At 38.6% G+C, this 13,838-nt stretch overlaps 2 protein-coding genes and 2 long non-coding RNA genes across 5 annotated transcripts; 1 reads left to right on the forward strand and 3 right to left on the reverse strand.

Annotated features, from left to right (window-relative positions):
* Positions 1-2,122: 2,122 nt before the first annotated feature.
* Positions 2,123-7,532, reverse strand: LOC125560696. The gene is made up of 3 exons (XM_048722936.1): positions 6,553-7,532; positions 2,227-2,331; positions 2,123-2,138 (listed from the first exon to the last, which is right to left on the reverse strand). Exons 1-3 carry the CDS (start codon positions 7,530-7,532, stop codon positions 2,123-2,125), a joined length of 1,101 nt encoding a protein of 366 aa, XP_048578893.1.
* LOC125561931 lies at positions 2,885-3,392 on the reverse strand. The gene is made up of 2 exons (XR_007307637.1): positions 3,182-3,392; positions 2,885-3,018 (listed from the first exon to the last, which is right to left on the reverse strand). It is a non-coding gene; the product is annotated as an uncharacterized LOC125561931 (long non-coding RNA).
* LOC125561933 lies at positions 5,136-6,003 on the forward strand. Its single transcript, XR_007307642.1, has 2 exons — positions 5,136-5,707; positions 5,870-6,003. It is a non-coding gene; the product is annotated as an uncharacterized LOC125561933 (long non-coding RNA).
* Positions 7,533-10,005: 2,473 nt separating the features above from the next.
* On the reverse strand, positions 10,006-12,937 carry LOC116619734. Of its 2 annotated transcripts, XR_007307635.1 has the most exons (3): positions 12,798-12,937; positions 11,344-11,699; positions 10,006-10,511 (listed from the first exon to the last, which is right to left on the reverse strand). XR_007307635.1 is itself a non-coding variant. In XM_048726906.1 (2 exons), exons 1-2 carry the CDS (start codon positions 12,148-12,150, stop codon positions 11,424-11,426), a joined length of 459 nt encoding a protein of 152 aa, XP_048582863.1. In that variant the 3' UTR covers positions 10,895-11,423. The 2 variants fall into 2 exon arrangements, 1 of the variants encoding a protein (XP_048582863.1); XM_048726906.1 differs by lacking the exons at positions 10,006-10,511; positions 12,798-12,937 and adding an exon at positions 11,968-12,150 and having other exon boundaries at positions 10,895-11,699.
* Between the last annotated feature and the right edge of the window lie 901 nt (positions 12,938-13,838).

Consider the following 13,838-nt stretch of genomic DNA (forward strand, 5'->3'; position numbering starts at 1 on the left):
GCATAACAACATCCTTTGATATTCTTCGTTCTCTCTTTACTTTATTGTCAGCGTTGAGATATTTAATCAAGGCTGACAAATATCATCCTGTCATATATTGCTAAAGAAGACCTTTCTTGCCTTTATATCCTGTGTATTAGTCTTTTTGAAGATACAGCAACTTTTTCAACATTATCATAAATACTTTACAGTTACAAGAGAATTTTTTCTTCGAAAATAAAAACCAAAAATGCAACCTATATTTTTTTTGCTCAAGCTTATATTGTCTGCATCTTGCATACTATCTAATGTGTTTATTTATTTTTATTCAAATAGTTATGGAAAATTAGTAAGGTTATATGGGATGATAAAAATATTAAGAAAAACAAATACCCAAGTTAATTGTTTTCACTTTTATTTAGGTTAAACCAACCAAGGACTACCTGAGGGTCATGCTTGATGCTAAAGGCTGGAAGCATAAGAATAGGCAAATGTAGCCGGGCTTTCTTACTTTAATACAGCAGTATAAGTGTAATAGGGTTTTTAGAGCAAGATACTTTGTGTCAATGATACTGTAAATCTGTCAAACATTTAATAATAATAATAATAATAATAATAATTTATTAATTTATATTGCGCTTTTTTCATATAATGATCAAAAGCGCATTACAATATAACTAAATGTTGAACTAATATATACAATAAAATTTACAATTATAATCGAAAATAATATAAAATAATAGATTCACAGGAAAAATATTGAATAATAATAATAAAAATATCTTTATATTGATGATTATGTGATATCAAGTGTTAAAAGCTAATTTAAAAAGATGAATCTTAAGTTGCGTTTTAAAATTAAAGATACTGCAATTGATGGTGCAAAGATTTGCAGGGAGAGCGTTCCATAATGTAGGTGCAGCAACACTAAACGATCTGTCACCGAAAGACTTCATCATTTTTCCTGAGGGATGCATTAAAGAAAGGCCCTCATTTGAGCGCAGTGAATAGCGCGCGTTATTCTTAATTCTAATGAGATCAGTTATGTAATGAGGAGCTAGCCCCTGAAGAGCTTTGAAAGTGATTAGCAAGATTTTAAATTTAACCCGATACCTTACAGGCAACCAATGAAGATTTCTTAGCACAGGCGTAATATGATCGTACTTTTTGCATGACGTGAGCAGCCTAGCTGCAGCATTCTGCACCCTTTGCAATTTACCCATTTCTCGTTCTGGTAGTCCATAAAGGAGTCCATTACAAAAATCTATTCTACTGGTAACAAAGGCATGTAACACCATTTCTAGTTTATCCCTAGGCAAAAATTGGCTTATTCTCTTAATATTGTGCAGCCAGAAAAACGCTGAACTACAAGACTTAGAAATATGGGTAGACATAGAAAAATGTGAGTCGAACCAGGCACCAAGATTGCGCACTTCTAAAACGGGCACAATATCTATATTGCCAACACGAACTGAACAATTATCTACTTTCAACAGCTGTTGTTTCGATCCGATAACAAGAAATTCAGTTTTATCGTCATTGATTTTTAACTTGTCCTGGTACATCCAAGTACGTAAGTTATTGATGCATCGTTCCATAGCATCCAAAGAATCCGCTAGGTCCGTCTCACTATTGGGATCAAAAGATAGATAAAGTTGTGTGTCGTCAGCAAAACAATGTGCATCCGGCAGATGGGCTTGTACTATCTCAAAGAGCTTGGAGGTGTAAAGTACAAACAGAAGCGGGCCAAGACAGCTGCCTTGTGGGACACCAAAACGCAGATCAAAGCTGTCCGACGTAACCCCCTCAAACAACACACGCTGGCTGCGCCCTGATAAATATGACGTAAACCACCCCAAAGCCTTCCCACCGATGCCGAAGCTAGCAGTTAGACGTTGGAGCAAAATTGAGTGATCAACTGTATCAAATGCAGCACTTAAATCTAAGAGTACAAGTAATGTAACGCGCTGCGAGTTCATATTCAATAATATATCATTAGCAACTTTGACCAACGCCGTTTCCGTACTGTGATGCTTGCGGTATGCAGACTGTAATAGCGGATAAAGCGCTGACTGAATAAGGTGATTATCCGTCTGATTGAAAACTGCACGCTCAATGGGCTTGGAAACATAAGCTAAATTGCTCACAGGACGCAAGTTCTTGAAGAAAGATTCCAATCCCTGTTTCTTTAACAGTGGTACGACAATAGCCTCTTTCCAGCAGTCAGGAAAAATTCCTGATTCTAACGAGTTATTGATTAGCTTGGTGATCACGGAAACGAGTGGCTCACTATAGGATTTCAACAAGTGCGTAGGTATGGGATCGAGGCAACAAGAAGTACATTTCGAATTCTTAAGTGCACCAGTCCCTTAAATTCAACTGAGGAGTTCCAAATAAGAAATTTCAAAATCTCCCAAAATTGGTTTAAAGTTAGCCCCTGGTTCTCTTATCATGGTAAAAAAGTTTGAGTTACATACAATAAATATTTTTTGAGAAAAACTGAATTTACGATTTTGCCTATAAAATCGCCGATTTGGGGGCATTTTTCACCTTGCGTAAAAAATCGCAAAATATTCTTTAAATATATGCGGAATTAAAAATAGCGATACAGATCCTTAGAAAGGAGTTGATAAGGTATAAATCGAGTGGTTTCTTCACTTTTTCCGACAAAAAAAGAATATTTTATTGCTGTCTAAACATGTCAATAAAAAATGTAGACTTGAATAATAGTCTAAATTAGGGGCTTATAAAACCGATGGTACATGGATTTTCGCAGAAATTTTGCACTTTGAGCAAAGATTGGTGTTATTTCTTTCGATTCAGCAGATAAAAAATTGGGGGAATCAAATTCCCGAATTATGATGAAGCCGAACGCAACCCCATGTCAAGCTCAAATAACACGCGATTTTCTTGACAGCCGTCTTTATTAGATACACATACCTGTTTGTACAGGAGACAAATCACAGAAAATAAACTCTATCCTTGCTGTATACTAATTTTAGATGCTGTATAATAGTCTTGGTTCATCCTTGGAAGTTACTGCAAGTCAATAAAGACATTACAATGAAAAATATTTGCTATTTTGTACAGACTTCAGTTCAGAACGCCTGCCGGAATGGCAAACTTTGAAGGATTTGTTTGGGTTTTAAAGTTTCTTTACGCTTCATTGAAGTAAAAGATATTCAAGCACATCAGTTCTTACCTTCTGTCAAGAGGTTTCTAGGGAAAAGGCCGATTTGTAAGATTAATTTCAATGTAAAGGTCAAGTACTTGAACACGAGTCTGGTTTCATATGACAACAACTGATCAGCGGTCTACCAGATGAGAATGCGTGACTTTCCACAGGTATCCTAATCCCCATAAGAACAGACAGTTTTGAGTCTTAGTCTTTCTTTATTAGAAAACCATATTTGATAAAAAATCGATATCATGTCTTGTTTGTCTATTTTCAAAAACATCTGATGATTTGGTAAAGAACTTAGGCGTAAGAGTAAAAATTGTATATTTACGTTTATCTGCATATTAGTTGTGTGCGCATGAGCACTGCTTGATTACTGCTGAAATTTTATCAATAAGAGCGGGTCTCTGTAAAATGAAGACCGGACCTTCACGGACCTACGCGGACCGGACCTCGGCGGACCGTTTTTTATTTATTTTTAAATACACAAACATATACATAAAATAAAAAATTGTCGCCAAAGAAAAAACAGCTTGCTGACATTTTGCGTGGGAGTCCCTAGGGCAAGTGTGCCCTTGTTGCGGGGCGCCGGTGGGACAGAATTTCTTTTTCATTACGGACTTTGCGCAAAATTACCAACTTGCTCCAGGTGACTGAAGTAGTTTGAAAAATCGGTAGCTGGAAAATCGGCAACTACGTGAGAATAGTGACTTTAAATGGGCTGCTTCGCTACTTTGTAGCAAGAGAAAACAAATATCACTCTGTCCAAACACTGAGCTGTCAGTTAACTCAATGGAAACTGTTGATTGCCGTTAGAACAGTGAACCTCTATTGGCTACTTCCCTGCATTGTATTAAGAAAAAAAACAAAAGCCGCTCGGCACAAACACAATCGTAGATTGCCGTGAGAACAGTAACTTGTTATTGGCTACTTTGCTTGATATAACAAGACCAACAACTGTGCAATGCCAACAAGACTGCCTGGAAAAGGGTTACAAAATCAGTTGGAGCTTGCGACAGATTGAATGAACATGCCTATGATTCCGATACAGACGACGATCTACTCCCCGTGTTTGAGGGGTAAAATAATACTTTCGCTAAACGAAAGATATAATGCTATTGACATTGTTTTAATGCGGGGGATGTTTTAGCCTGTGAGCAAGTCTGTTCTTTTGCGCAAAGTCTGTAATGAAAAAGAAATCTCCGTCTACCCCCCCCCCCCCCCCCCCCCCACACACACACACACACACACAGACACACAACGATAAAGAAGTCGAGTCTACCAAACGGGAGGTTGAGTTGAAATAGGGACTCCCCAAAATATGTTCAGAGAACAAGCAGAATGCAGTCCCGTACCCAGGGGGTACGGCCGAAGGTCGGTTCCCAATGGAAGTGCTATTTGTAGACAAAACTATAAAGCATAAGCTAGATAACCCTGGTACGCAGCCAAATCCGGCAAGTAAAAGTCCCGTGAAGATACTGCAAAGGCATAAAAAAATCCCTCTTTGTTCTTTCGGGGATAGTCAGATTTTTATTAGAGAACTCATTTTACTCGTCGTCGCTTTACTCGTCACCACTCAGAACAGCCGAATTCCGAGCTACGAACAAGCAACCATCGCCTAGGCTACCTGTTATTACATTTGCGTTTCAAGAGTCACCTACGCGCGCGACAAATACTCCGGTCGTTAAATCATGATGCACTTGCCAGCTCTAGCAAGAAGAAGTTCAAACTCAGTTTGAAGAGACTTGTCTGATATGTTAAGCAGCTTCTTGTGTCCACGAATATCCTTGTTACAGTCTTTCAGAAGAACGCACTTTGAATTGCAATCGACACTAGGGCCACAAGGACCACCCACGCAAACAGCGTAATCACAGGTAGTCATGATCAAGAAAAATATCAAGCATCATCTGTTTTACAATTCTAGCTTGCCTGATTTTATAATAAGCAGATTAATGGGATCTCTTTGTGTTGCCCTAAAGCCTTTTGTGGCTAACGGAGGTGTTACTGTAACAGGATGCCGCTTTGAGGGAGTGTGACAATTCTTCCAGCTTATGCCCTTATGTCAACGAAGCATGTTTGCTTGTGGTATTTGTGTTTAATTCTTCGATTGGTGTTTCCTATCTAGAATTACGCTTTCACAACATAGGCGAGCCAGCTAAGAAGAGATATCTCCTACTTTCGGGTGATGTCCTGCTGCAAGAGACCATGATACATCATGGTCTCTTGCCTGCTGTGAGTGACATGATAATGTCAAGTATCGCATACGCATATACATATCCCATATTAATTTTTAAAATAATTTTGGCATCATTAATATGTTTTTTTAGAATGAAGAACATAAAATGAGAAACAATCTAAAATAAAAACTGCAAGCCGACTAGTTGAACTATTCTTTATATCGGGTTTCCTTTGGAAATTCACGCATGCTCATCTTGTAGACCGCTGATCAGTTGTTGTCATTTGAAACCTGACTCGTGTTCAAGTACTTGACATTTGCATTGAAATTAATCTCATAAATCGGCCTTTTTCCCAGAAACCTCTTGACAGAAGGTAAGAACTGATGTGCTTGAATATCTTTTACTTCAATGAAGCGTAAAGAAACTTTAAAACCCAAACAAACCTTCAAAGTTTGCCATTCCGGCAGGCGTTCTTAACTGAAATCTGTACCAAATAGCAAATATTTTTCATTGTAATGTCTTTATTGAATTCCAGTGACTTCCAAGGATGAACCAAGACTATTATACAGCATCTGAGATTAGTATACAGCAAGGGTAGAGTTTATTTTTTGTGATTTGTCTCCTGTACAAACAGGTATGTGTATCTAATAAAGACGGCTGTCAAGAAAATCGCGTGTTATTTGAGCTTGACATGGGGTTGCGTCCGGCTTCATTATGATTCGGGAATTTGATTCCTCCAATTTTTTATTTGCTGAATCGAAAGAAATAACACCAATCTTTGCTCAAAGTGCAAAATTTCTGCGAAAATCCATGTACCATCGGTTTTATAAGCCCCTAATTTAGACTATTATTCAAGTCTACATTTTTTATTGACATGTTTAGACAGCAATAAAATATTCTTTTTTTGTCGGAAAAAGTGAAGAAACCACTCGATTTATACCTTATCAACTCCTTTCTAAGGATCTGTATCGCTATTTTTAATTCCGCATATATTTAAAGAATATTTTGCGATTTTTTACGCAAGGTGAAAAATGCCCCCAAATCGGCGATTTTATAGGCAAAATCGTAAATTCAGTTTTTCTCAAAAAATATTTATTGTATGTAACTCAAACTTTTTTACCATGATAAGAGAACCAGGGGCTAACTTTAAACCAATTTTGGGCGATTTTGAAATTTCTTATTTGGAACTCCTCAGTTGAATCTAAGGGACTGGTGCACTTAATGAGCATGCGTACATCTTCCTCAGTCAACAACTTGAAAGCTTCCATTCGAGGGACTAGAGAGATCGTTTCTACAGTACAGTCATTCACCAGATCACTGCTCTGTACATTCTCCGAGGCACTACAACCCTTGTCAAGCTCATCACGCAGTCGGTTGATTTTTTCCACAAAATACTTTCCTATGTCGTTGGCCAATGCTGATTTATCCGCATAGTCCGAGAAGCATAGTGAGTTCTTTTCCACAAAAAGATCTTTCACAGCACGAAATAACTTGCCTTGATTATCAGAATTCTGACTGACAAAGTCAGTCAAAAAAGCAGATTTGGCTTCTTTCAGCCAATACGTCACATGATTTTTGTGTCGTTTGAATGAGGCGAGATCATCAGCAGACCTAGTAGTTCTCCATTTTCTTTCTGCGCGCCTGCGCACTCTCTTAGCCTCACGGATTTCCTCAGAATACCAGGGCACTTGGGGTCTGACTGTAACTGTTTTCGTCTTGAGTGGCGCATGGCGACCGAGTAATCCAGCAAGTGTTTTGTTATAACAGTCGACCAATTGCACAGTCTCCGAAGGTGGGTCCTGACACAGTTCCGAGGCAGACAAATCACTCATGAATGCTGTTGTGTCAATAGCCTTCACCTTCCTAAAGGATACCTTTTTCCTAGAGTACTCCGGCATTGAAACATTTATGGCGAAAAATGCTATACAATGGTCTGAGAAATAAGAGCCAGGTCGGACATCATGTATGAGACTAGAATCTAGAGTCCTTGAGATAAGCAAATCCAAGGTGTTCCCAGAGATATGAGTAGGGAAGTTAATGTGCTGCTGTAGACCCATTGATGACAGTAGATCTAAGAAGCGAGCTGCATCGTTATCAGAATCGATATTAACATGGATATTGAAATCACCAGTCAACACCAGAGGCTCAGTTGTCATGACAACAGACTCCAGGAACTCGGCGAATTCCGAGATAAACATGCTGAACACATTCTTAAATATATTTAGCATTTTCCGCTAAATATGCGACTTAATCTTTAAAAAAACCTCAAGACTCCGCCGGAATCTAGAAATGTTTGGAACCAAAGGCAGCCGTCCTGTTGAAACTATTAAAAAGAAGCTCGAAGTGCAATAAATACAAAGATATAGCTTGGTTTCTGTTGGAGAATGACAAAAAACAAGCAATCAACAAATCTATTGATTTCAACTGCATGATTTTAAATTGTATTTTTTAACTTCGTTTTACACTAAATTTCGCAAAAGGTATCGAATCATCATGCTACCTGCCATCATATTTCCTATTTCTAGCTACAACGTTTATCTTCTTGCATAAATAAGGCAAAAGGAACACAATATCGTCTTCAGGGGGCTATGTTTTTATGAAAAAACAAAACAATTCGACCGCACGTTCAGTAAAATCTGTTTATAGTGTCATTTTAATATAGAAATTACTGCATTTCCTCTTGAATGAATATCATTCCGACAAAAAAATGTATAAAATAGTTATCATTTAACAATTAGGTAAGAATGCTGCGTGGGTTTAGAAATTCTGCGGTTACTGTATATGGTCGCATTTCTCTGTGCCACTAGGACCACCGCGGGCCAACGACCACAGAATTTCTGGTCCACTCGTCATGCCAAGAGCACAGAATTTCTGGCCCACTATAGTCATGCCACGAGCACGGAGTTTCTGGTCCATGTGGGCCAGAACTTCGCTACTCGTGGGATAAATAGTGGGCCAGAAATTCCGTGCTCATGGCATGACTAGTGGGCCAGAAATTCCGTACTCGTTGGATAAATAGTGGGCCAGAAATTCCGTGTTCATGGCATGACTAGTGGGCCAGAAATTCCGTACTCGTTGGATAAATAGTGGGCCAGAAATTCCGTGTTCATGGCATGACTAGTGGGCCAGAAATTCCGTGTTCATGGCATGACTAGTGGGCCAGAAATTCCGTGCTCATGGCATGACTAGTGGGCCAGAATTTCGGCCCACGAACAGCCATGAACACTGAATTTCTGGCCCACGAACAGCCATGAACACGGAATTTCTGGCCCACTAGTTATGCCACGACCACAGAATTTCTGGCCCACGAACAGCCATGAACACGGAATTTCTGGCCCACGAACAGCCATGAACACGGGATTTCTGGCCCACGAACAGCCATGAACACGGAATTTCTGGCCCACGAACAGCCATGAACACGGGATTTCTGGCCCACTAGTTATGCCACGACCACAGAATTTCTGGCCCACGAACAGCCATGAACACGGAATTTCTGGCCCACGAACAGCCATGAACACGGAATTTCTGGCCCACGAACAGCCATGAGCACAGAATTTCTGGCCCACGAACAGCCATGAGCACGGAATTTCTGGTCCAAAATAAATTATCAATAAATACAAGAAAGGTTGCATTAGATTATTAGTAATAGGTAGCCCCATTTTCGCTCGGAATATCCAAAATATTTGAATATAAGAATAGAAAGAAAGATAAGAATCTGTTAACCCTTTTTTTTAATTTTTTTCTTAAATTTAAAAATTATATTAACCCATTGACTCCTGGCTTTTTTGGAGCTGAATTTACAAAAAACAGACTGAAAACAGATACCTCCCCCCCTATTCTGAGTTTTATACAGCCCGTCAAAGTCAAACACAGCTGCACCTAGTCAGCGGTATCCAAGCTTTCCAACAGTGCTTTGCGGTCCCCACTTTTAATCCCTCGTCGATGTGCTGAAGCCAGCACAAGTTGATGGTTGCTTGTATTTTTCATCAAAAATACAGCTATGAGCATATTAGGAGAGTGTCTCAGGACATCATGAAGTCTTTTGGGGCATAATTGAGTGCTTTGCTTATGGATATTTGCAAGCAAAGGTGGATTCATGATGATTTTTTCTTGTTTGGCTTGCCTGGATGAGAAAATAATTTTCTAATGAATCACCACAGCTCTCCTAAATGGTGTCTTTTCTGAAACCAAGTTGATTGCAAAATTGTTTACACTGCTATTCTGGGTCTGTATGACCTGGAATTGATTCGTTTGGCTTCGGGGTGAAAAGACTTATAAAACACCATCTGACTTTGGGGAGAGGAGTGTTGACTGGCCCTCCCCTCGTGAATTTTCCCCTGTATCTCCCAGAATGCTTTGCAATACGTAAACATATTTTCGTGGTTGTACAATCCTTCAAGGAATGGGCATTGTGTTTTGAGGCAAAGGAAATGTACCTGGAGGATCAGAATAAAGGTATCTATTTGTGTCTTGAGCTGTGTTTGCTGATCTCTCTCCCTTGTGTGGTATTTTGAGCGTTTTATTGAGAGGGGTGATTCTGCTTTTCTCTCCTTGTTCGATTTGAGATTTGTCAAAGAACCTGTTCTATTATTTGGCTTAAGAGTAGATGCCAACACCTTGGTTGGATGCATATCTGCAAGACCATTTATCCCTTAGACTGATGCCTGAGTATCTTCATCTTGTTGTGTTTATTTTGAATTTATGAATTTTTTGGGTTGTGGGTACTTCCCAAAGCCGGTACAGGCCGGTTCAGGGGTCAATGTGTTTATTAGTACTGCCTCCTTCTTCATCTACATTGCCTTTTAAATTTTCTAAATCAGCTAAAACTCTGCTACGTAGTAGCTCCTTTTCACTTTCTATAGAAACCATGATACAGTTTCGTCCCTCTTGCAAGATGGTGGCCATTGCAATGGCTGAAGGTAGAAATAAGAGAACAGAATCGCCTTCACCACAAAACTTTACTCGCTAGAGTGGCAATACCATTGTCATTCTTTCCTTGTCAAAACGTTGTTTTTCTTGGACATCTTTGGTTAAAACCGACAAAATCTGGTAGCTTCCAGAAGGCTTTGCTCGTAGTTGTTTTTGCAAATCATCCAAAAAGGTTTTATTTACTTCCCTGCTTTGTCTTTGCTTGGGAAGGAGCACCAGCTTCTCAATAGGAATGAAGTGCACAAGATCTGGAAAAAAAAAATTAATAAATTAATGCTGGACCCCCAAAAGGGGGGGAATTTGAAAGAAAAGCCCACATTTAATTTAAGAAGTGGATACATTTGTATCGAATCAAATAAGAATTTAAGAATGTATGTCATTGCGTGACATTTATTTTTTAGTCTAATATGATTAAACTCTATGCTTCACTTCGAGTTAGAGGGATGTTTGAGTTATCAAGAGTTTCAGTTATTGGCGGTAAAATTGCAGTAATGTATGAGGCAAATCCAAGGGAAATTGATTTCGGTTTGAGTTAGCGTGAGGTTCTAGTAACCGAGGGTTCGAGTTAGTGGGATTCAACTGTATTGAAGTCAATTTCATTCAAATCTATTCATGTTTTCTTCTTTTTTTAATGTTCCGATGCACTAAAATTGTATCTTGGAGTTTATAGATTATAAATATTTTATAACCTCAATGGAATCAATACAGTACATTGTCATGGACAGATGTTCTTTAAGGGTGTTTGTTCTTGTGCACTCCAACAAAAATGCTTGTTTCCCCCAAAAAAATTCATACAGCTTTTCTTGCTCCAATTTGGAATACATTGAACTTGTCAGACAATCTTGGTGTATTTTTTGGCTTGTTTATGTATTTCCAAATCGCTTCTTAATTGAACTTGTGCATTTCCAAAAAGTTCAAATTGCATATGAGCCTCTATTTAAATATTTTGAAAATCTGTATACTGATATTTATACCATAGAGGAACTCAAAGTCACATAATAACCATTTACAAAAGTCAATTGTAAAGCACCTCGCTTGGTGTCTGACACACAAGTAAACTTAGTTAAGCAATTTACTTACTGTCAATGAGATGCTCATCACATCGCTGCCGTAGGTCCAATATACAGCCATCTTTGTCATCTTTTTTGGATCTTTTTGCATCACTTGTTGCAAAAAGGGGTGGTGTTTGTCTTTTTTTGCACTGCTTGTGTTGTGTTGTGGTTTGGTGCTTCCTGTGTGGTACTGCTTTCTATGGCCTCATCAACAGACGGTAGCTCCTTGAGTGCCTGTATCTTGCCACAGAGCTCTCTAGCTAAACCCCCAGCACTTGAACATGTTATTTTCCTTAAGTCACCATCACAATCAAATTGATTAAAGAATTCTGGATACAGCATAACAGATCTGGTAGGCTTGGTAGCATTATGGGCAAATTCAAGCTGGGAGAAAAATACACTGATTAAGACCAACTGACCAAAACATTTCTACCAATATATTTTCAATATGCTATCAATCATAAAAGTCTACTTAATGAAATACTGAAGATCAGCATTGGGCACTTTGGTATACTTTGGGTTCTGTTGAAATCCATAGGCAAAACTTGGACCCTCTCCACATGTTCCTATATTCATTCTCGGGATGTCGTACTGAAAAAAAATAGTGCAGCTCTGGTCTGATGAGACACTTTTAAGTGTTAGAAAGGCTCACCTCCACTACATCTCTCGTTACTTCTTTGCCTCCCCTACCTCTAACTGTTGCAGAAGGCTTTTTTGCACCTATTACATTTGAAAACTGTTTTATGCGTTTTCCGCCTTTGTGTAAGAAACCCTTGCCAGATTCGATTTTGATATACCACAACTTCTCCTCGTTCTCCTCGTTACTTCTTCCCATTTTTGTAAAAATCGAAATATTAAGGAATTACACTAAGGGTTAAGGTTTGTGATAAAAATGCAAAGACCCGGGACAGAGGCCTGTGGCTTCACACTGTCTCGGTCAAGCTGCCCTGCCTAGCGGTACTTATTGCAATTACGCTTCAGCTCGCTTATACTTAAAAAATTACAGAGTCGATTTCCAGTTTTTGGTGTATTGTATTAAAAAATTACACAACATTTTTGCTTCAGCTCGCTTATACTTAAAAAATTACAGAGTCGATTTCCAGTTTTTGGTGTATTGTATTAAAAAATTACACAACATAGGTTAATCTGGGAGTGTCAAAGCATCCTTTTGTTATGTTTTGTAACAGGAAATTAGCTTCCAGCATAGCTTTTAGCAGTTAAGCTAGTGTAATAGCGCGGTCCAGGACACAGCGTGGGATCATGTAGCTTAAGCTTTTAAATTTGTCCGAACTCTTACAACTCTTGCGTTTAATACAAGGTCAAAAGACAAGAGTTAGATGGTCCATATTTTGCTGAGAAAACTGAAGTTTAACTTCAAAAGCAAAGCAAAAACGACGGTGAAATCGTACGACTACTTAACTTATAAAACAGAGATTAAACAGTGATTGGATATTTGAAATAGCCTCAGTTGAAAGAACTTACCGATTAGAAAGAATTCGGCAAACTTGATACCGGCACTTCTAGCATTCAGTTTAGACACGCAGGTAATGCTGAAACGGCCATTTAATTGACTTATTCTCAAAGCAAGGGGCCCGACACCAACGATTTGTTTGCTAGCTGTTGCACATTTTTGCCGCTGCCGCCTTCTGGACTCTGGACTTTTGACGTCATAGCTTCCGCTGACGTGTCGTGTGATTGGACAACAGACAAAAATTTGAAATCACGTGCTCAATCAACACGCTCAACTCAACAGTCACACATTCAGTCTCTAAAACAGCTCCATGTTTTTCCAAGTCTTCACTCTTATGCTCTTTATATTGTCGTTTTCAATACCATGGACAACGATAGTCCAGGGCCAGCACTTTTTACCAGTACACCGATAAAAAGCAGATCGATTGGCTTGCATAAAGAAACAAGTTCGTCGCCCTTCAAAAGGCAACGAATGACGACTGTTAGCTATGGACGTGGCGAGTTCTCTACTCCCTCAGATGACTGCATAATCTTCGATGATTCATTCAGTTCCTGCTCAAGTCCCAAAAATGTCAGGTAAGCGCTTTTTTTTTTCAGTTTATAACTAAGCTTACATCTTTTTTAATAGTCAAAATCAGTCTAAATTAGCGGGAGTTCGAGTTACAGTAGGCAAGTCAAAAATGCAAAGTTTTGAGTCATTCAAACAGAAATTTTATTGTTCGGTTATGTTTGATTACTGAATCCAATCAAAATCAATCGAACGATTGGTTCATGTAGCCTACTGAAGCCCTGATGAAGTGTTCCCCCTCAAAAAAAAAATACTAGTACTGCACAGTGAGTGTCTATGTATCTAAAATTAGCTATTTGGTTGTTTGCAGGAGTTTTTCCTTTTAGCTCAAATGCCAGTGACATAAACAATCACGAATTTGCTGAAGGTAAGAAGTTTACTTGTCAATATTTTTCTCTTCACACTAAGAGTTATTTAGTACATATAAATAAAAAAAACTACTTTACTACTCACAATGCAATAAGACAATAGAAAATATTGCATAA

The sequence above is a fragment of the Nematostella vectensis genome, chromosome 1 (assembly GCF_932526225.1).
Source record: "Nematostella vectensis chromosome 1, jaNemVect1.1, whole genome shotgun sequence".
Taxonomy (NCBI): Eukaryota; Metazoa; Cnidaria; class Anthozoa; order Actiniaria; family Edwardsiidae; genus Nematostella; species Nematostella vectensis.

Coding starts and splice junctions, on each gene's coding strand:
- LOC125560696 (XM_048722936.1), bottom strand. CDS start 7,532: ATGTTTATCTCGGAATTCGCCGAGTTCCTGGAGTCTGTTGTCATGACA. Junction 2,332..6,552: donor GATGTACGCATGCTCATTAA/GTGCACCAGTCC, acceptor TGGTGCACTTAA/GAATTCGAAATGTACTTCTT.
- LOC116619734 (XM_048726906.1), bottom strand. CDS start 12,150: ATGGGAAGAAGTAACGAGGAGAACGAGGAGAAGTTGTGGTATATCAAA. Junction 11,700..11,967: donor TAACGAGAGATGTAGTGGAG/GTGAGCCTTTCT, acceptor TTTTTCTCCCAG/CTTGAATTTGCCCATAATGC.